The 21748-nt window shown below is 42.2% G+C and overlaps 1 protein-coding gene across 2 annotated transcripts in view; it reads left to right on the top strand.

Annotated features, from left to right (window-relative positions):
• stab1 (stabilin 1) overlaps window positions 1-21748 on the top strand; it is a 335483-nt gene that overhangs the window by 274170 nt on the left and 39565 nt on the right. For both annotated transcript variants that reach the window (XM_084317601.1, XM_084317602.1), the window contains one exon: window positions 19880-19984. In XM_084317601.1, coding sequence (XP_084173727.1) covers window positions 19880-19984 — 105 coding nt within the window. The remainder of the gene's footprint in view (window positions 1-19879; window positions 19985-21748) is intronic.

The raw sequence follows: 21748 nt of genomic DNA on the forward strand, positions 1-21748 counted from the left end.
AGAACAGAGGAAGATGATATAATAACAGAGAGGAAGATGATATAATAACAGAGAGGAAGATGATATAATAACAGAGAGGAAGATGATATAAGAACAGAGAGGAAGATGATATAATAACAGAGGAAGATGATATAATAACAGAGAGGAAGATGATATAAGAACAGAGAGGAAGATGATATAAGAACAGAGTGGAAGATGATATAATAACAGAGGAAGATGATATAATAACAGAGAGGAAGATGATATAAGAACAGAGAGGAAGATGATACAATATCAGAGAGGAAGATGATACAATATCAGAGAGGAAGATGATACAATATCAGAGAGGAAGATGATATAAGAACAGAGAGGAAGATGATATAATAACAGAGAGGAAGATGATATAATAACAGAGAGGAAGATGATATAAGAACAGAGAGGAAGATGATATAATAACAAAGAGGAAGATGATATAATAACAAAGAGGAAGAGGATACAAGAACAGAGAGGAAGATGATATAAGAACAGAGAGGAAGATGATACAATATCAGAGAGGAAGATGATATAAGAACAGAGAGGAAGATGATATAAGAACAGAGAGGAAGATGATATAAGAACAGAGAGGAAGATGATATAAGAACAGAGATGAAGATGATATAAGAACAGAGAGGAAGATGATATAAGAACAGAGAGGAAGATTATATAAGAAAAGAGAGGAAGATGATATAAGAACAGAGAGGAAGATGATATAAGAAAAGAGAGGAAGATGATATAAGAACAAAGAGGAAGATTATATAAGAACAAAGAGGAAGATGATACAAGAACAGAGAGGAAGATGATATAAGAACAAAGAGGAAGATTATATAAGAACAGAGAGGAAGATGATATAAGAACAAAGAGGAAGATGATACAAGAACAGAAAGGAAGATGATATAAGAACAGAGGAAGATGATATAAGAACAGAGAGGAAGATGATATAAGAAAAGAGAGGAAGATGATATAAGAAAAGAGAGGAAGAAGATACCAGAACAGAGAGGAAGATGATATAAGAACAGAGAGGAAGATGATATAAGAACAGAGAGGAAGATGATATAATAACAGAGAGGAAGATGATATAAGAACAGAGAGGAAGATGATATAAGAACAGAGGAAGATGATATAAGAACAGAGAGGAAGAAGATGATACAAGAACAAAGAGGAAGATGATATAAGAACAAAGAGGAAGATGATATAAGAACAGAGAGGAAGATGATATAAGAACAGAGAGGAAGATGATATAAGAACAGAGAGGAATATTATATAAGAACAGAGATAAAGATTATATAAGAACAGAGAGGAAGATGATATAAGAACAGAGAGGAAGATGAGACAAGAACAAAGAGGAAGATGATACAAGAACAGAGAGGAAGATTATATAAGAACAGAGGAAGATGATATAAGAAAAGAGAGGAAGATTATATAAGAACAGAGAGGAAGATGATACAAGAACAAAGAGGAAGATGATATAAGAACAGAAAGGAAGATGATATAAGAACAAAGAGGAAGATGATACAAGAACAGAGAGGAAGATTATATAAGAACAGAGGAAGATGATATAAGTAAAGAGAGGAAGATTATATAAGAACAGAGAGGAAGATGATACAAGAACAAAGAGGAAGATGATATAAGAACAGAAAGGAAGATGATATAAGAACAGAGAGGAAGATTATATAAGAAAAGAGAGGAAGATGATATAAGAACAGAGAGGAAGATGATATAAGAACAGAGGAAGATGATATAAGAACAGAGAGGAAGATGATATAAGAAAAGAGAGGAAGATGATATAAGAACAGAGAGGAAGATTATATAAGAACAGAGAGGAAGATGATACAAGAACAAAGAGGAAGATGATACAAGAACAAAGAGGAAGATGATATAAGAACAGAAAGGAAGATGATATAAGAACAAAGGAAGATGATACAAGAACAGAGAGGAAGATGATACAAGAACAAAGAGGAAGATGATATAAGAACAGAAAGGAAGATGATATAAGAACAAAGAGGAAGATGATACAAGAACAGAGAGGAAGATGATATAAGAACAGAGAGGAAGATGATATAAGAAAAGAGAGGAAGATTATATAAGAACAGAGAGGAAGATGATACAAGAACAAAGAGGAAGATGATATAAGAACAGAAAGGAAGATGATATAAGAACAAAGAGGAAGATGATACAAGAACAGAGAGGAAGATTATATAAGAACAGAGGAAGATGATATAAGAAAAGAGAGGAAGATTATATAAGAACAGAGAGGAAGATGATACAAGAACAAAGAGGAAGATGATATAAGATCAGAGAGGAAGATGATATAATAACAGAGACGAAGATGATATAAGAACAAAGAGGAAGATGATATAATAACAGAGACGAAGATTATATAAGAACAGAGAGGAAGATGATATAAGAAAAGAGAGGAAGATGATATAAGAACAGAGAGGAAGATGATATAAGAACAGAGAGGAAGATGATATAAGAACAGAGAGGAAGATGATATAATAACAGAGGAAGATGATATAAGAAAAGAGAGGAAGATGATATAAGAACAGAGAGGAAGATGATATAAGAAAAGAGAGGAAGATGATATAAGAACAAAGAGGAAGATTATATAAGAACAAAGAGGAAGATGATACAAGAACAGAGAGGAAGATGATATAAGAACAAAGAGGAAGATTATATAAGAACAGAGAGGAAGATGATATAAGAACAAAGAGGAAGATGATACAAGAACAGAAAGGAAGATGATATAAGAACAGAGGAAGATGATATAAGAACAGAGAGGAAGATGATATAAGAAAAGAGAGGAAGATGATATAAGAAAAGAGAGGAAGAAGATACCAGAACAGAGAGGAAGATGATATAAGAACAGAGAGGAAGATGATATAAGAACAGAGAGGAAGATGATATAATAACAGAGAGGAAGATGATATAAGAACAGAGAGGAAGATGATATAAGAACAGAGGAAGATGATATAAGAACAGAGAGGAAGAAGATGATACAAGAACAAAGAGGAAGATGATATAAGTACAAAGAGGAAGATGATATAAGAACAGAGAGGAAGATGATATAAGAACAGAGAGGAAGATGATATAAGAACAGAGAGGAATATTATATAAGAACAGAGATAAAGATTATATAAGAACAGAGAGGAAGATGATATAAGAAAAGAGAGGAAGATGATATAAGAACAAAGAGGAAGATTATATAAGAACAAAGAGGAAGATGATACAAGAACAGAGAGGAAGATGATATAAGAACAAAGAGGAAGATTATATAAGAACAGAGAGGAAGATGATATAAGAACAAAGAGGAAGATGATACAAGAACAGAAAGGAAGATGATATAAGAACAGAGGAAGATGATATAAGAACAGAGAGGAAGATGATATAAGAAAAGAGAGGAAGATGATATAAGAAAAGAGAGGAAGAAGATACCAGAACAGAGAGGAAGATGATATAAGAACAGAGAGGAAGATGATATAAGAACAGAGAGGAAGATGATATAATAACAGAGAGGAAGATGATATAAGAACAGAGAGGAAGATGATATAAGAACAGAGGAAGATGATATAAGAACAGAGAGGAAGAAGATGATACAAGAACAAAGAGGAAGATGATATAAGAACAAAGAGGAAGATGATATAAGAACAGAGAGGAAGATGATATAAGAACAGAGAGGAAGATGATATAAGAACAGAGAGGAATATTATATAAGAACAGAGATAAAGATTATATAAGAACAGAGAGGAAGATGATATAAGAACAGAGAGGAAGATGATACAAGAACAAAGAGGAAGATGATACAAGAACAGAGAGGAAGATTATATAAGAACAGAGGAAGATGATATAAGAAAAGAGAGGAAGATTATATAAGAACAGAGAGGAAGATGATACAAGAACAAAGAGGAAGATGATATAAGAACAGAAAGGAAGATGATATAAGAACAAAGAGGAAGATGATACAAGAACAGAGAGGAAGATTATATAAGAACAGAGGAAGATGATATAAGAAAAGAGAGGACGATTATATAAGAACAGAGAGGAAGATGATACAAGAACAAAGAGGAAGATGATATAAGAACAGAAAGGAAGATGATATAAGAACAGAGAGGAAGATTATATAAGAAAAGAGAGGAAGATGATATAAGAACAGAGAGGAAGATGATATAAGAACAGAGGAAGATGATATAAGAACAGAGAGGAAGATGATATAAGAAAAGAGAGGAAGATGATATAAGAACAGAGAGGAAGATTATATAAGAACAGAGAGGAAGATGATACAAGAACAAAGAGGAAGATGATACAAGAACAAAGAGGAAGATGATATAAGAACAGAAAGGAAGATGATATAAGAACAAAGGAAGATGATACAAGAACAGAGAGGAAGATGATACAAGAACAAAGAGGAAGATGATATAAGAACAGAAAGGAAGATGATATAAGAACAAAGAGGAAGATGATACAAGAACAGAGAGGAAGATGATATAAGAACAGAGAGGAAGATGATATAAGAAAAGAGAGGAAGATTATATAAGAACAGAGAGGAAGATGATACAAGAACAAAGAGGAAGATGATATAAGAACAGAAAGGAAGATGATATAAGAACAAAGAGGAAGATGATACAAGAACAGAGAGGAAGATTATATAAGAACAGAGGAAGATGATATAAGAAAAGAGAGGAAGATTATATAAGAACAGAGAGGAAGATGATACAAGAACAAAGAGGAAGATGATATAAGATCAGAGAGGAAGATGATATAATAACAGAGACGAAGATGATATAAGAACAAAGAGGAAGATGATATAATAACAGAGACGAAGATTATATAAGAACAGAGAGGAAGATGATATAAGAAAAGAGAGGAAGATGATATAAGAACAGAGAGGAAGATGATATAAGAACAGAGAGGAAGATGATATAAGAACAGAGAGGAAGATGATATAATAACAGAGGAAGATGATATAAGAACAAAGAGGAAGATGATATAATAACAGAGACGAAGATGATATAAGAACATAAAGGAAGATGATATAAGAACAGAGAGGAAGATGATATAAGAACAGAGAGGAAGATTATATAAGAACAAAGAGGAAGATGGTATAATAACAGAGAGGAAGATTATATAATAACAGAGAGGAAGATGATATAAGAACAGAAAGGAAGATGATATAAGAACAGAGAGGAAGATTATATAAGAACAAAGAGGAAGATGGTATAATAACAGAGAGGAAGATTATATAATAACAGAGAGGAAGATGATATAAGAACAGAAAGGAAGATGATATAAGAACAGAGAGGAAGATTATATAAGAACAAAGAGGAAGATGGTATAATAACAGAGAGGAAGATTATATAATAACAGAGAGGAAGATGATATTATAACAGAGAGGAAGATGATACAAGAAAAGACAGGAAGATGATGTTTGTGTTCAATAACGAGCCAGGAGACTAGAGTGTGTGTGTCAACTGTGCGTCTGTATTCCCAACCCATAACACAACACCATAGTTTACATCCTGGTCCCTGCTGGGACGTACCAACTACACACACCACTGTGGGGGGGTTTATATAACATTCACCATTCCCTTGTAACATCTCCTTTTTTTTTGGTTTGATAACAACAGTTACAACATCCCTTAGTGCTAATTATTATTATTATTACAAGAAACCCCATAAACGTCCTTATTTAAAACCCTAATCATCTTTTCTGTGCATTTTTTTTTTTTTTTTTTTTTTATACCATACACATTAACCAGTCTCTATAAGTCCAACCAAGCTTGGTCGTTTGATGCTTAACCCGCAGCTTCTCAGGAACTCCCGTGACCACGCTGGGGCCCAGGAGTGTGTCAGCGACAAGGAAGTGGGGTCTTCAGTCTCCGGGACATCGGTCTCTGCGCTGGGCTGCTAAGCATGCCCTCTGTGGGCGTGTTCCTCCACTGCAAGTTAGCTAACCATGGGTCGTTACCTGCACTAGCTGCCTTCTTGCACAGGTTTTTCACTATCTTCACCGCCGATTCAGCCTTTCCATTAGACCTTGGGTGCCTGGGTGAGGACATGATATGGTCGAAATCCCATTCCTTTGCAAACTTTCTAAATTGTTCACAGTCGAACTGAGAACCACCGTCTGTTATCACCCGGTCAGGCTGCCCGTGGCGTGCAAATTGGGCCTTACACCTTAACACTGTGGTGTCTGCTGAGAGGTCAGGGAGTAGCTCTATTTCCCAGAAATCCGAATAATGATCAACCATGAGTAGGACGTCTTTGCCCGCTTGTCTGAACAAATCCATACTGACAATCTGCCATGGCCGTGTTGGGAGTGCATGTGACATCATGGTCTCCCGCTGCTGCTCATGAGAATATTCATTACATGCTGAACACTGGCTCACGTAATCCTTGATTTCACCCTGCATGTTGGGCCAGTACAGTGTGTCTCTGGCCTGTCTGTAGCAGCGTTTCCGTTAGCCGGTAATTACCGGTATTTGTCCGGCAAAATCTCCTGAAGTCCGACATATTTAATTTCTCCGGTCTTAATGTCCGGTGAAAATAATTCCCTGAGTCTAAGCACAATTTGATTATTTGAATTGTATTAAAATAGGCTAAAATTAAATAGCCTATGCGATGAACGAAACGATCATTACATTTGTTTCCTCGTTGCTTCTAATAATGACAACGACGTTGTCAGCGAGAGCTTTAAAAACGTAGGTCTCGGTTCGCTTCATCGGACCAAACGCGAACCAAATATAGGAAGTGATTATTATTACCACTGCTCGCAGCACTCACTGCAAAACAAGCACACTGCATCTAATCTCTCTATCTATCTATCTATCTATCTATCTATCTATCTATCTATCTATCTATCTATCTCTCTCTCTCTCTCTCTCTATGTCTGTGCATCTTGGGAAGAAGGAAGAAAAAAAGCGGCTTATTATTATTACCGAGGCGCGCGGCTTATTATATTATTAAAACGGCTACTTGTGGGCACTCATAAAAACACCGTGGTCTACAAGTTGTTTAGCGAGAGGATGGTGGTAGGTAATGTGCTTCAATAGAACAATGGATCAATGCCATGTCAAAACTCGGCTCCGCTGATCTGGGCTCCGCAGTACACACACAGACACACACACACGCGCGCGCGCACACACAGGATCGCAGCCACACACACATTTCCACTGTCCAATAGACAAGCGCCCTTTTCGACCGCGTGACATTGAGGTGGAGAGAGTAGTCACGCAAACCACGATAATGTTGCAGTCTCTCTGCTTTCTCAGTTCTTCGCTTGATATAATTAATACAAATGTCCAATATAACGGAATTCGTTAGCTCATAAAAATGTGATTATAACAGACTGCTGTTCAGTGTCGGACCGACTGCCACATACGCGGTCTATTTTATTTCAAGTCAGCAGCAGCACGGAGACGGAGTATCGAGGGACTTATTTTATTTGGAATATATTAATGACTGTATACGCAAAAGTAGCCTAGTTTTAAGTAATAATATTATAAATCTACATGCCTTGAGGATGACATGAGCCTGCCTATCAATTGTTTTAAAGCTCAATAAACTATGACCGGAATTAATCTCATTTGTCCGGTAGTTGAAATCTTGCAGGTCACGGAGACCGGCAACAATTTTTTCTAACGGAAACCCTGGTCTGTAGCAGGCATCTCCTCCTACATGGCTGGCGTGTATGCGTTTCAACATTTCTGCCCCGTAATGTTTTCGGCACTATGACTCGCTGGCTTTTGAAGAGCATCCCATTTTGTGCACTAATCTCGTCCCTGATTGACCAATACTCTCTGATCGCCAGCGGAGTCTCCTCCCTGTGATCTGGCCACCATCCCCGGAGCACTGCCGCTTTCAGCAACTGAAGGGTTTCATCTCCCCCCAGTGTCGTGCCTGATCTGATTCAGCCGTTGGTTGGTGACATTCAGATAATCAGCCTGATTAATGTGTTCAGTGTCCTCTTGTGCCCGCTGCAGACTGTGTGTTTCATGTGTCCTGTGTCAGTCCTCTGTGGTGGAGCCGTGGCCCCGCTCAACGTGTCACTGATGTGCATGTGTCCTCTGTGGTGGAGCCGTGGCCCTGCTCAACGTGTCACTGATGTGCATGTCCTCTGTGGTGGAGCCGTGGCCCTGCTCAACGTGTCACTGATGTGCATGTCCTCTGTGGTGGAGCCGTGGCCCTGCTCAACGTGTCACTGATGTGCATGTCCTCTGTGGTGGAGCCGTGGCCCTGCTCAACGTGTCACTGATGTGCATGTCCTCTGTGGTGGAGCCGTGGCCCTGCTCAACGTGTCACTGATGTGCATGTCCGGGCCTAGCTTGTATGTGACCTGGAGGTTGTAGTTCTGCAGCTCTGGAGCCGTTTGGGTGCAGTGAGGGGGCGTTTGTTGAATATCGAGATGAGTGGCTTGTGGTCCGTTTCCGCCATGATCTCCCCCCGCGTCCATACAGATAATAGTGAAAGCGTTGGCACGCAAACACAATACTCAGACACATTTTCTCGATCTGTGCATAGTTCTGCTCTGTCTGAGTCAGTGCCCGCGATGCGTACCCTACTGGCTGACCCTCCTCCTGGAACAGACAGCAGCCAAGTCCTTTCTGACTTGCATCACTCTCTGGATGGTGACCGGCTTGGTCACGTCGTAATATTTCAGGATCGGGGCCCACTGTGATCAGACGCTTGATCTCCTCGACCGCCGCGCCATGTTTGGGTAGCCAGTGCTATGGGACGGCCTTGTCCAACAGCCTCCTCATTTACATTTACATTTACATGTAGTCATTTAGCTGACGCTTTTATCCAAAGCGACTTACAAGTTCTGTACGACAAGCCATCAGGAAGAGCACAACTCTATCAGCTGAGTAACAATGTTCATCAAAGTGTTGAGTGCTACAGTGTAGGTTAGTTTATTAGGACAAGTGCATGACAGTAAGGTTAGTTAGGGTTAGATTTTTTTTTTTTTTTTTTTTTTTAATTCAGATAATGGTTGAAGAAGTGCGTCTTTAGTCGACGGCGAAAGATTGGACGTGTTTCGGCTGTCCTAACTGGGGTGGGTAGTTCATTCCACCATTGTGGGGCAAGGACTGAGAATAGGCGACTTCTCTTTGATGACCCTCCCGGAGCTTGCAGTGGCTCGCATATCTCAGAGAGGCGGGGTATGAACCTTGCGAGGTATGTCACAACCCCAATGAACCGCTGCACCGCCTTGGCGTCCGTGGGGTGTGGCATATCTTGGACCGCCCTGATCTTCTCTGGGTCTGCCTTGAGCCCCTCTGCTGACAGGATGTGCCCATGAAACTTGACTTCTCTGAGCCTGAACTGCAGTTTCTTTAAACTTAGCCTCAACCTAACCTCTCTGCACCTCTCTCCATGAGTGCTATCAGTTTAGTGTCATGGTCCTGTATAGCCCCCTCTTCTGTCTCCCCACAGCCAACTATCAGTATATCGTCTGTGATGGGCTCTACCCCACTGAACCCTGCTAAAAGCTCATGCTGCTTTCGCTGGTATATCTCTGGGGCCACAGACACCCCAAATGGCAGCTTTAACCAGCGCTTCCTGCCCCAAGGTGTCCAAAATGTGGTGGTGGTGTACTTTCCTCGTCTAGCCTGCACTGTAGGAAAGCACCACGTGCATCCACAAGAGTGAAAATCCAAGCCCTGGGCAACTTGTATAGCACATCCTCAAGCGTCGGCATTAAGTAGTGAGATCTCCTTAAAGCCATATTTAATGACTTTTGGTCTATACATATCCTCAGCTTCTCTGGCCATCTGACAATCACCATATTGCTGATCCATTCTGTTGGCGCTGACACTGAAACCAAGTGGCCATCTTTCTCATATTTATCTAATTGCGCCTTCACTGTCTCCCTAAGTGCCACTGGAACATTACGTGGAGCAGCTTGCACTGGGGCTACATTACTGTCCAACTCAAAATAAACTTCACCTGGGACTGATTCCACAGGGGCGTTGAAAACCTCATCGTACGTACAGACAAGTTGCTGCCTGGTTAGTGGGACTGAGCTGCTATGTCCTTCCAACAGCCTATCAACAGCTCCTCAGGGATGGTGAAGCGCATCAAACCTAGGCACTCACTGGTGTCTAGGGCTGTCTTAAATACTTCGAAGCTTCGAAGCTTCGTTCGATGGGCATGGGATTCGAATGGGAAAATAAAATTCGAATTTATACAAAAAATAATCATATTTAAATGCTATAATTTTTTTTTTGCAAAATCAACTCTGCCTCTCTTTGTTAACTACAACAAGCAATGCTGTTTGTTATTTAAGATGAGGTCGGACTCTGCACTGACAGATTTGTGTTCATTGTGCTGCTTTCACTTCAACTGCCCCCGACCCAGTTGAAGCGAAAATGGCTCTGATCAACGCGAATCACATCTCCAACAAAACCTTCGTCTTAAATGACTTTGTGATCAAAAACGGACTGGACTTCCTACTGCCAACTGAAACCTGGCTAACCGTTGGCGAGTTTGCACCTCTTGTTGAACTATGCCCCAATGACTGCAATGTCTTCAGCGCACCCAGATCCTCCGGACCAGGAGGAGGTCTGGCCGTGCTGTTTAAAAAAAACTTCAACTGCCGCGCTCTCAACTGTGACAATTTCTCCAGCTTCGAGGTACAGTTGATTATGCTAGACTTGGACTCTCCCCTTCCTAATTGTTCTTGTGTATCGACCGCCAAGTAGTAAGAACTTTATTTTACAATTTTCGGATTTTCTCTCTAATATTATGTCAAAGCATGACAACGTTTTTGATCCTTGGAGACTTTAAAGGGGAACTCCACTTTTTTTGGAAATTAGCTTATTTAACATCTTCCCTGGAGTTAGACAAGAAGATGCATACCTTTTTTGTCTCTGTGCGTGCATTTTAGCTTTGGGAATAGACGCTCCGTTAGCATAGCTTAGCTTCATCACTGGAAGTGAGGCAGGACAGTAGCCTTACAGTGCCTTACAGTGTATTGCAAGGTCTGACATTGACCAAACTTGATATGCATGACCTTGGTGGGCTCTAGGTCAACTCCTGAAAAGGGGGTCAATGTCAGACTTTGCAATCAAAAGTTAGGGGGCTAATAACCCTTGCCATAATTTCAGTGCGCCCCCTAACTTTTGATTGCAAGGTCTGACATTGACCCCCTTTTCAGGAGTTGACCTAGAGCCCACCAAGGTCATGCATATCAAGTTTGGTCAATGTCAGACCTTGCAATACACTGTAAGGCACTGTAAGGCTACTGTCCTGCCTCACTTCCAGTGATGAAGCTAAGCTATGCTAACGGAGCGTCTATTCCCAAAGCTAAAATGCACGCACAGAGACAAAAAAGGTATGCATCTTCTTGTCTAACTCCAGGGAAGATGTTAAATAAGCTAATTTCCAAAAAAAGTGGAGTTCCCCTTTAACATTCATGTATGCTGCCCTTCCAAGCCTATGGTGTTAGACTTTCTACATCTGATTGACTCGTTTGGTCTCTCCCAGCTCGTCACTGACTCTACCCACAGGTTGGGCCATACACTAGATCTAGTGTTAACATCTGGTTTTCCAGTGTCCAGTTTAATCATAACAAATGCATGTTCATCTGATCATCTTGCTGTTATGTTTACCTTATCTCTGTTACTCCCCACACCCAAATCCCTTCCCCCTGCACGTCTCTCTCGCAACATTAACCCCTCGACTGCCAGTAAGTTCTCCACTGCCTTCATAGCTGCCCCTAACACCTGCACTATTGAAGCCTCTCCCTCCCATCTTAGCACTGAAGAGCTTACATCCCTTTTCAACACCAACTGCCTCTCCACTCTAGACTCTGTAGCCCCCCTTAGACAGAAAAAACCTAAGCCTAAAGGGCAGCCCTGGCTCAATGATAACACCAGAGCCCAGAGAAAAGAGTATAGGAAGGCAGAGCGGAAGTGGAAACGTGACAAACTTCAAGTTTCACATGAAATGCTTAGGGACAGTCGCATTAACTACCAGCTAGCGGTTAAAGCGGCGAGGATCACATATTTTTCTGACCTCATCAACAACTCTCACAACCCCAGGACCCTGTTCACTACCATCAACTCTCTCATTACCCCCCCCCCCCCCCCCCCAGCACCTGCCTGGATGTGTCCCCAGCTAAGTGTGAGGAATTCTCAAATTTGTTCAACACCAAAGTTGAAGATATCAGAAGGAACATCTCACCCCCCACACGTAACTTAGCTGTCCCTCTGGTCTGCTCATCCACACTGACCTGCTTTCAGCCTATCAGTCTACTCACCCTCATAATAGAGATAGTTTCCTCTATGAAACCTGCCCCCTTGACACTGTTCCCACTGCTCTCCTGAAACAGGTTTTTCACACAACCGGTCCCAGCATCCTCTCCATTATTAACAGCTCCCTGGCAACTGGTACTGTTCCATCCTGCTTTAAACATGCAGTAGTCCAGCCCCTATTGAAAAAACCAAACCTTGACCCCACCCTGCACAGTAATTACAGGCCCATTTCCAAGCTTCCTTTTCTGTCAAAAATACTCGAAAAGGTTGTTCTGTGCCAATTGTCTCCCTACCTGCACCAGAACAGCATCCTGGAGACATTTCAGTCAGAGTTCAGGACTGGCCATAGCACAGAATCAGCCCTCCTTAAAGTGTCAAATGACCTACTCCTCGCCGCTGACAACCGTGACTGCTCTGTTTTAATGCTGCTTGACCTCAGTGCAGCTTTCGACACTGTTGATCACACCATTTTATTAGATCGTCTCCAACATGATGGGGTTGGTGTCAGTGACACTGCACTAGCATGGTTCTCCTACTATCTCACAAATAGAAGCTTTGCTGTCAACATCGCCAACTGCTCCTCCCCCTCAACCTCCCTCTCCTGTGGGGTCCCGCAAGGGTCCATCCTTGGCCCGATCCTGTTCTCCCTTTACATGCTACCCCTTGGTCCAATCATTCAGAAGCACAACATCTCTTTTCACTGTTATGCTGACGACACACAGCTTTACGTTTCCCTGAAACCTAACAACCAGTCTCTACTTAACAGTCTCATATCCTGCCTGGATGATGTTAAATGTTGGATGGCACAAAACATTCTACAACTAAATCAAAACAAATGCGAAATAATCCTCTTCGGTCACCACCCTTACCAACAGCCTTGGCAACCTGTCCTCCCTGGTCAAGCCCTATGTCAAGAACCTAGGTGTCATTTTTGATCCACAATTCAAATTTGACAGACAAGTGAACTCAGTGGTAAAGGCATGTTTTTTCCAACTACGCACCATTGCCAAACTCAAAGCCCTTCTCTCCCCTGCAGACCTTCAGAGAGTCATCCACGCCTTCATTTCATCTAGATTAGACTACTGCAACTCCCTCTATATAGGCATTAACCAGTCTTCCCTGTCCCGCTTACAACTGGTACAAAACGCTGCTGCCAGACTGTTGACCGGAACCCGCAAGAGAGACCACATCACCCCTGTCCTTGCCTCCCTTCATTGGCTCCCAGTACGCTACAGGATAGATTTTAAGGTTCTCCTATTTGTTTTTAAAGCCCTTAATGGTCACCCCCCCTCCTATATCTCAGACCTCCTTTCCCCCTATTCCAACACCAGGTCCCTCAGGTCAGCCGATCAGAGGCTCCTGACAGTCCGGAGGTCTAACCTCAAGCTCAGGGGGGGCCGTGCCTTTGCTATCGCAGCTCCTGAACTGTGGAACAGCATCCCCACCTCCATTAGGCTCGCCCCCTCGATAGATGCCTTCAAATCGAGGCTCAAAACCCACTTCTACCTACTAGCCTTTCCCGTTCACTGACTCATGCCCTGTTTTCCTATGTGTTTGCCTGTGTGCCCTCCCATAAAACGGAGTGTGATTCTTGTCTTTATGTATCTATGTGTACCTACCCTCTGTACAGCACTTTGGTTGACACGCGTCATGTGAAATGTGCTATATAAATAAATCTGATTGATTGATTGATTGATTTATAAAGCCTCAAATGACGGCTTACAATATTTCATGAAAGCAAAGTGTTTCGTTTGTCTAAGATTTAAAAAGGTTTAAACTTTACAGCACTGACAAAGTTGAACAAAGTGCTGTACAAGTCTCACAACATAAAAAAAAATTTTAATAATCTCGGCCCCGAAGCTTCGAATGCCAAAAAGAAATTCGAAGGTCGTCCCTACTGGTTTCACCTGACAAAAGGGGTCTCTGTCTGCTTCTTACTACCTCGAAGGTCAGCTTGTGTGTCTCCCCTCTCGCTACACACTCTGTTTTGAATAAGCCAAACGAGGGAATTAATTGGCCTGAATACAGCACCAACCTTGTTTGGCTGGGCAATAGCCTTGCTCCAGGGCCCAGCCTCCTCATGTCTTTTATGCTCATCACATCACAGGTCAACCCTGAATCTAACTGGCACCTCTGCAACCCTCCGTTAATCTTTAAATTTGCAAACCATTTTTTTCCACATCCCTGAACTGCCCATATGCTCTTCGCCATGTATATGTGAGCCTCTGCCTCACATATATTATTCTCAAGGTATTCAGTGTCAATGCGGCAGGTCTTGCCAAAGGCTGGGCACTGTTCCCGTCCGCGCCTGTGCGTGGTGCCGCAGAACCTACATGCAGCGCTTGAATTTGCGCCTTCCGCGTAATATTAAGGCATGTCAGAGTGTTCCTGCCTGGGTGAATATAGAGGCCTGTCAGAGTGTTCCTGCCTGGGTGGATATAGAGGCCTGTCAGAGTGTTCCTGCCTGGGTGGATATAGAGGCCTGTCAGAGTGTTCCTGCCTGGGTGGATATAGAGGCCTGTCAGAGCGTTCCTGCCTGGGTGGATATAGAGGCCTGTCAGAGCGTTCCTGCCTGGGTGGATATAGAGGCCTGTCAGAGCGTTCCTGCCTGGGTGGATATAGAGGCCTGTCAGAGCGTTCCTGCCTGGGTAGAACTCATGGCCGCCGGCCATCTGACGCATGTACGGTCTCTGGTATCATTGCTGATGTCTGATGTCTATCCTGTGTCATCGCCTTTATTCTAATATCAGTCATACTCATTTCTGCAGCCCGGCATATCTCAATGGCTGATACCGGTGTGAGATATTTCTCTCTGAGTAGACGACGGCGCACACTCTCATCACACACACTACTCCGTCTCTTATCAACTGCTCTCTGAGTTGCCCATAATCACAAGAAGAAGCCTTCTCCCTCAGCCTTGTTATAAATTAATCTATGGGTTCCCCTTCATCTTGATGACTTGCGAGATCGCCGCTCATCTTCATCTCCTCTGGTGGTGGTATCGCTGTTGCCATGATGATGCTATGTTTGTAGCTTAGCTCGCCGCAAACGCTCACTGCTTCACTCCCAGACTTTTCCTTTCTCTCGATTTCCTGCGCAGTAGCGCACCGTACCAGTATAATTACTCACGTTCTGGTCTAGCCACTTCTGACACCATGTTTGTGTTCAATAACGAGCCAGGAGACTAGAGCGTGTGTCAACTGTGCGTCTGTATTGCCAACCCATAACACGACACCATAGTTTACATCCTGGTCCCTGCTGGGACGTACCAACTACACACACCACTGTGGGGGGGTTTATATAACATTCACCATTCCCTTGTAACAGAGGGGAAAATTATATAAGAACAGAGAGGAAGATGATATAAGAACAGAGAGGAAGATGATATAAGAACAGAGAGGAAGATGATATAAGAACAGGGAGGAAGATGATATAAGAACAGAGAGGAAGATTAATATAATTCACCAAATTCCATGGCCGAAAGGAACAGGAAGAAGACAAATTCTTATATATACCTGCCCCTAAACACATACAACACACACTGATAGACTTATTGCGTAAAGCCAAACAGAATATACCCATTTTGCGAAAATGGAAACATCAACACAACTAAATTAAATCAACATAAATAAACCCATTTTGTGTATCTATCAGTCAACTACATATTTAGGTTCATTCATTTATACACACACACACACACACACACACACACACACTGCATGCATGATAATGCTTGCTAAAGCTTTTAAATCATATCCTGAGCTGTAAAAATGTGTGTCGTCTGCAAATAATACACATTTCAATAGTTTTGACACTTCACATATGTCATTGATATATAAAATAAACAGTTTAGGTCCTAAAACTGAACCTTGTGGAATTCCACATTCAATGTGCATTATGTTCAGATACGTTTCCAGCTAAGTTCACAAACTGTTGCCTGTTATCCAAGTAACTTTTTAGCCAGTCTAGCACTATTCCGCTCACATTGAGGCACTATATGTCCCACTAGAGCACCAGCACGTCAGCATGTCTCAACTAGCAGCACGTTTATCCAATCAGGTGCATTCCATGTGGGAAATGGGAAGTAAGAAGGGGATACATTCACACAACATAACAACATTAATTTTGGACCTGCCAACATTTCTAAAATGATACATGCATGAATCAATTATTTCTTTGGGGGAAAAGCAATACTATATATATATTAGTGCTGTCAATCGATTAAAACATTTAACTCAATTAATCGCATGATTGTCCATAGTTAACTCGCGATTAATTGCAAATTAATCGCATTTTTTTCCTACCTTAAACAGATCTTTTTCAAGTTCCAAGTTTTAATACTCTTATCAACATGCGAGTCAACAAATGCTACTTTATGCAGCCATTTAACACAAAAGGATGACCCTCATGCATTGCAAATTTGCATCAAATTCAAAACAGAGTGATGCACAAAATAACTTAAAAAAAAAATTTAAAACAATGAATAAAGTGTGCATGAAATAATAGGGGAAAGAAAACTTTAGGAACTTGTTACATTCACCCACACAAGGGCTGAGTAATCACACCCCCCGCCCCCCCTCTCTCTCTCTCTCACACACACACTCTCCCAGCTCTCTTTCTCTCTTGCCCCTTCCTCATCTCTCTCACCCCCCTCTCTCTATATATATCTCACACACACACTTCAGAAACAAACATAGTATCAATGAGAGCATCAACAATACACATGAGTGAAGTCTAGTAAAAAGTTAATAAAAAAAAGTAAAAAAAAAAAAAAAAAAAAAATTAAAGTTAATCGTGAGTTAAAAAAAATAGTGGCGTTAATAGAATCGGGCGATAACGCGTTAATACCGCGTTAACTTTGACAGCCTTAATATATATATGTTACATGAACACACATGTTCTCATCATAACTAACCAGTTGTGATTTTCTATGGAGAGAGAAGCTATACCAGTGACAAGACAATTCACACACAACACGCGTCGTATCCTCAATGTATTGCAGCAACACATGTTTTGGAAACATCGTTATTACAAAACATTTAGAAGGGAAGGAAAGAAGAAGTGTTTAAAGTCCGGTCAGGACTCCTACCTCCACCCTGAGCGCAGGCCGAGAGGACTGCAACACTGGTTAACGGGACACCGAGTCGAACCCGGCATCTCCTGCGTTGGTGACGAGGGTAATGTCCGCTACACCACCCAGCCGCCGTTCTCCATGTTGACGAAGTCCTCCCTGGCATGGCACCCGGGTGTAGGGTCGACTAACATCCTCTGTCAAAGATGACGTCGTAGTCAGAGTGTTTAAGGCATGTTATAGTCACAGTAACGTTCAACAGTGTAGCATTAAGCTAACAGCCGCCCGACTGATAGCAACAAGCTAACGTTTCCTAGCCTAGTGAACACAACAAGCTAGCGCCGCAGCTAACAGCTGACTGGCTAACAACAGTAGGCCACAAACTAGCACACCAGCTAAGCAGCTAACACCTGAACTGTACACAACAACATAATAAGCCACACTTCAGACAGGCCGCCGCCTGAATCCCCCCTCATCCTAAGAGAGAAGAGAAAAAGAAATGTCAACACAGTGATTTACCAGACATGCAGCGGAGTTGGCTCAATTCCCATCCGGGCTGCAGCCGACTTGAGCATGGAACTACCGATAAAGAAGATCCATGCCCACTTTTCCTCGTGCTTTAGGGTGTACTTCCACATTCATGTGAAAGATGGGGCCTGCACGGGACAGAGAAGCATCCGCTTGTCCAGAGAATCCCGGGTTCAACCAGGTCTCGGTCGCGGCCCACTAGTTTGACCATCATGGGCGTCAGACCAAGATCCTCCGTCCGCCGCTTAAGAAGCCGAGCAGAGGACCCCAATCTGGGGCCGGCTTTCGTAAAATTGTCAGCTAGCCCCCATAGCACTAGCAGACAACTAGTGCTCGCAAGCAAAACATTACTCACCCAGCTCGGAAGCAACCAGTTTCTCACAACAGCCGGTGCCTCCCACAGTCCAGCTGTATGACCGGAGGTTCAATACCTATCCAGCCGCAGCAAGGAGGACTGCAGGTGGGGAGTATATCAGCGGCGCGAGCCCCTAATACGAAAAAGCCGGTGGAGGTCAGAATGATCATCATCTTCCAGACACTCCAGTGACGAAGACAATATCGCCGTATTTTCTCGAGAATAGTGAGAGAGAAAATAAAGATATAATGTCAACGTATCTCCTTTTTCTTCTGTTTTCCTCTCTTCAGCTAAATACTTTCTTTCCCATTTCAAGTGATTGGTATACAGGCACTTCCATTGGGGTGAAATTTGAGAAGGAGATGAGTGTGTGGCCCCACCCCGGCTTATGTAGGTAGCGGATGGGGGTGTGGTCAGACGGATGTTGGTATGTAAGGGTACATTGTGAGGTTTTATTCAGTGCACGTCACTGGAGTGAGATGTGTGCAGATGACGCTGAGCGGAAGCTAGTATGATATAGAACCTAGTAATGAATGGATGAAAACGTTATTTAACAGATTGCAGAATGGGTACAATACAATACGGCTCAATACAAACAATTGTTAAGGGGATGCAGACTGTTGTAGTTTGGACTGGGTTCCTTATAACAATAACTTGACAACACATGATCTTAGTTTAGCCGCAGCTACAGGCAATCTGAGGAGGACGCAGCTGATATCCTGTATAGGTCCAGCCAGGGGAGGATTTGGCATCAGTGTTTACTACTGCGCATGGGCGTTGGGCAAGAACGGCTCCGTATCCAGCTCGTGCAAATTGCATGGCACTGTTGTCGACGAGTTTCCAAAACGAAAACACCCTTTCAGCGTTGCCGCTAGGCCTGCCAAAACGGCGTTTCCTTTTAACTTGGACATGCAAACGTAATCATTCGAAAATACAACGTTGCTGTTTTTCCCCAGTGTAACCATGGCCTTAGAGGTCAATGGTTAGAGGGTTGATATACTCCCAAGCACTGGAATATACAAATGTAGAATGCATACTTTTACTTTAGATACATAAATACATTCAATGGAAAATACTTCTCTACTTTTACTTAAGTAGGATTTTAATGGAGGACTTTTACTTTTACCAGAGTAATAATTTATCTGGGTATTTTTACTTTTACTTAACCCTTGAGGCACCTTAGTCGCAAAACTGGTCAAATGGGTTAGGGTTTTCTTCACATGTGTTTGTGGATAGTGTTGGCTAGATTTTATGTATATGCCAAAAAAGCTGATTGGCTAAAGAGCCGCACGCGGCTCCGGAGCCGCAGGTTGCCGATCCCTGCCCTAGGGTAACCCTAACCCCCTAACCATAACCCCCTAACCCTAACCCCCTAACCCTAACCCCAACCCTAACCCTAACCCTAATTTAAGAAATGGTTAGAATCCTGAAAATGAATAAATATTCGATATGTATGGTGAGGACTGAAGTTAATAATGATATTCATGAAAGAAAATTTGAACAATACATGAAAAAGATATGTTTTACTGAGATCACAGTTTCGGTCACTAGGGAGACAGGTAGTGGGTTTTTTAAAGGTTGACTCGAGGGTTAAGTAAAGGAACTGTGTACTTCTTCCACCACTGCTAACAGCTTGTTGTGTTGCTTCCTGCGGGACAGAATGAAGACGAGGACGGAGGCTCCAGAGAGGGGGGCAAGCCTGCCCTGGTGTCCATCCCCAACCCCCTCTACAGTGGGTACCAAGCCTTCGCAGAGCCCTTTGGGGTGAGTCACCCCATCCTGTAGTCACTTTGCGAATGCTACCTACTAACCAAAATCGAACTCATTTATTACCAATTGATTAATGGCTGCATCTTTGGTTTAATTAATGTCTCTGGAGGGTTCTTGGATCAGTGTCTGGAGGGATTTTGGGTCAGTCTCTGGAGGGTTTTTGGGTCAGTCTTTGGAGGGTTTTTGGGTCAGTCTTTGGAGGGTTTTTGGGTTAGTCTTTGGAGGGTTTTTGGGTCAGTCTTTGGAGGGCTTTTGGGTCAGTCTCTGTAGGGCTTTTGGGTTAGTTTGGGTTAGTAGTAGTTAACCCCTTAAGCCAGAGCGGTCCGGTACCGGACCGACAATAATTTCACGCCATAAATAGATCAATACAGTCCATATTAATTAATGTAGCGTTTTTTCCCCCAAGAGTAAAGACCCTAACCATATCAAAACAGCCGTCAATGTGTATATTTTCAGCATTATGTTTGTTTATCAATGATTTTAAGTGTTGATGTGAATACAACTGGGGGTCCATGAAACGGGGGTCCAACTGAAAAATGTCACAAAATCATTATCATTAATTGAGTGTCTTATATGTCGACTCATATGTTTTTATTTTATCAAAAGAAGGATGAAGGCTGTTTCACTTTGATATTCAGGAGGAAGTCGTTCAGAGGCAGAGTCTTGTCTTAGGTCCAGCGGTGCGTTCCTCATATCAACTCTGGTTGCACGCACGCTAATGATGCCACCTGCACGCACACTCCCGGCGCGTGCGCGCGCTCCCGCTCATGCGCATAAATGTTCCCTCGCTTAAGCACAGACTAAAGACAGTGCCTAATTGCCTCTACGAATGGAATGTAACACATTTCATTCACAAGTTAGGTGTGAATGTATCTGAGAACGTATTTAACACACCTGACGACCGGCGCTATTGATATGCAAAGTAGCCCAGGTGGGTACTTATAGCGAGTTGGCGAGTGCAGCGCATTCCTGTGTGCATGCGCGTGCCGTGCATGTGCGTGCACACGCTTCTGCTCAAATCTTTGGCTGCACGGAGTGCAGCCTCGTCCCATGAAGAACGCATCCCTGCTTAGGTCATAAAGGGGGGTTTGATAAACACCTGTTTCAAAGACCAACAGCTGAAAAGAGACCCTTACTCAGTGTCCTTCCCTGTTAATGATGGATGGATGGACAGATGGAACAAAAGACAGATGGAGTAAAAACAATTAAATGTGAAATGCTGCAGAGCAAATGTCAGACGCTGAGTTGGTGAAATCCAGGTTTACTCAACTTGTCCCCAAGACGTCATGAAGCTACTGTGAACTGTTTCGCAGTTCTCCTGCAAACTTTAATGAACTGATTTTATTTGATCATTGATTGAGTATCTTATATGTGGACTTATATGTTTTTATTTGCTCATTGGTTCAGTGTCTTATACTGTATGTCGACGTGTGTTTTTCATACATATTTTTAGACATTTTAGATTGAATATTTTATATGCAGACACATTTTAGTTTCTATTTGAACCTTTCTTGTTGCACTGCTCTAGGGGGAGCAGTATTTTGTTCTTTATGTATGGAAGTATCTTGAATCTTGAACGACCTGTTTGTTACGTATCAGTTGGGGGTCATTGACATGAAAAGCCGAACGCAAACAGATTGGTATGATTTGATGTTGTTTGTCCCAATTATTCATTTAGACCCCATACAACAGAAAAATAGGGTCCAGGTTTAAAAATACAGAAATTCTCCTTTATTTCAGACTAAACTCACCTAATCA

Source organism: Notolepis coatsorum (genome assembly GCF_963971535.1).
Source record: "Notolepis coatsorum genome assembly, chromosome: 6".
NCBI classification, from domain to species: domain Eukaryota; kingdom Metazoa; phylum Chordata; class Actinopteri; order Aulopiformes; family Paralepididae; genus Notolepis; species Notolepis coatsorum.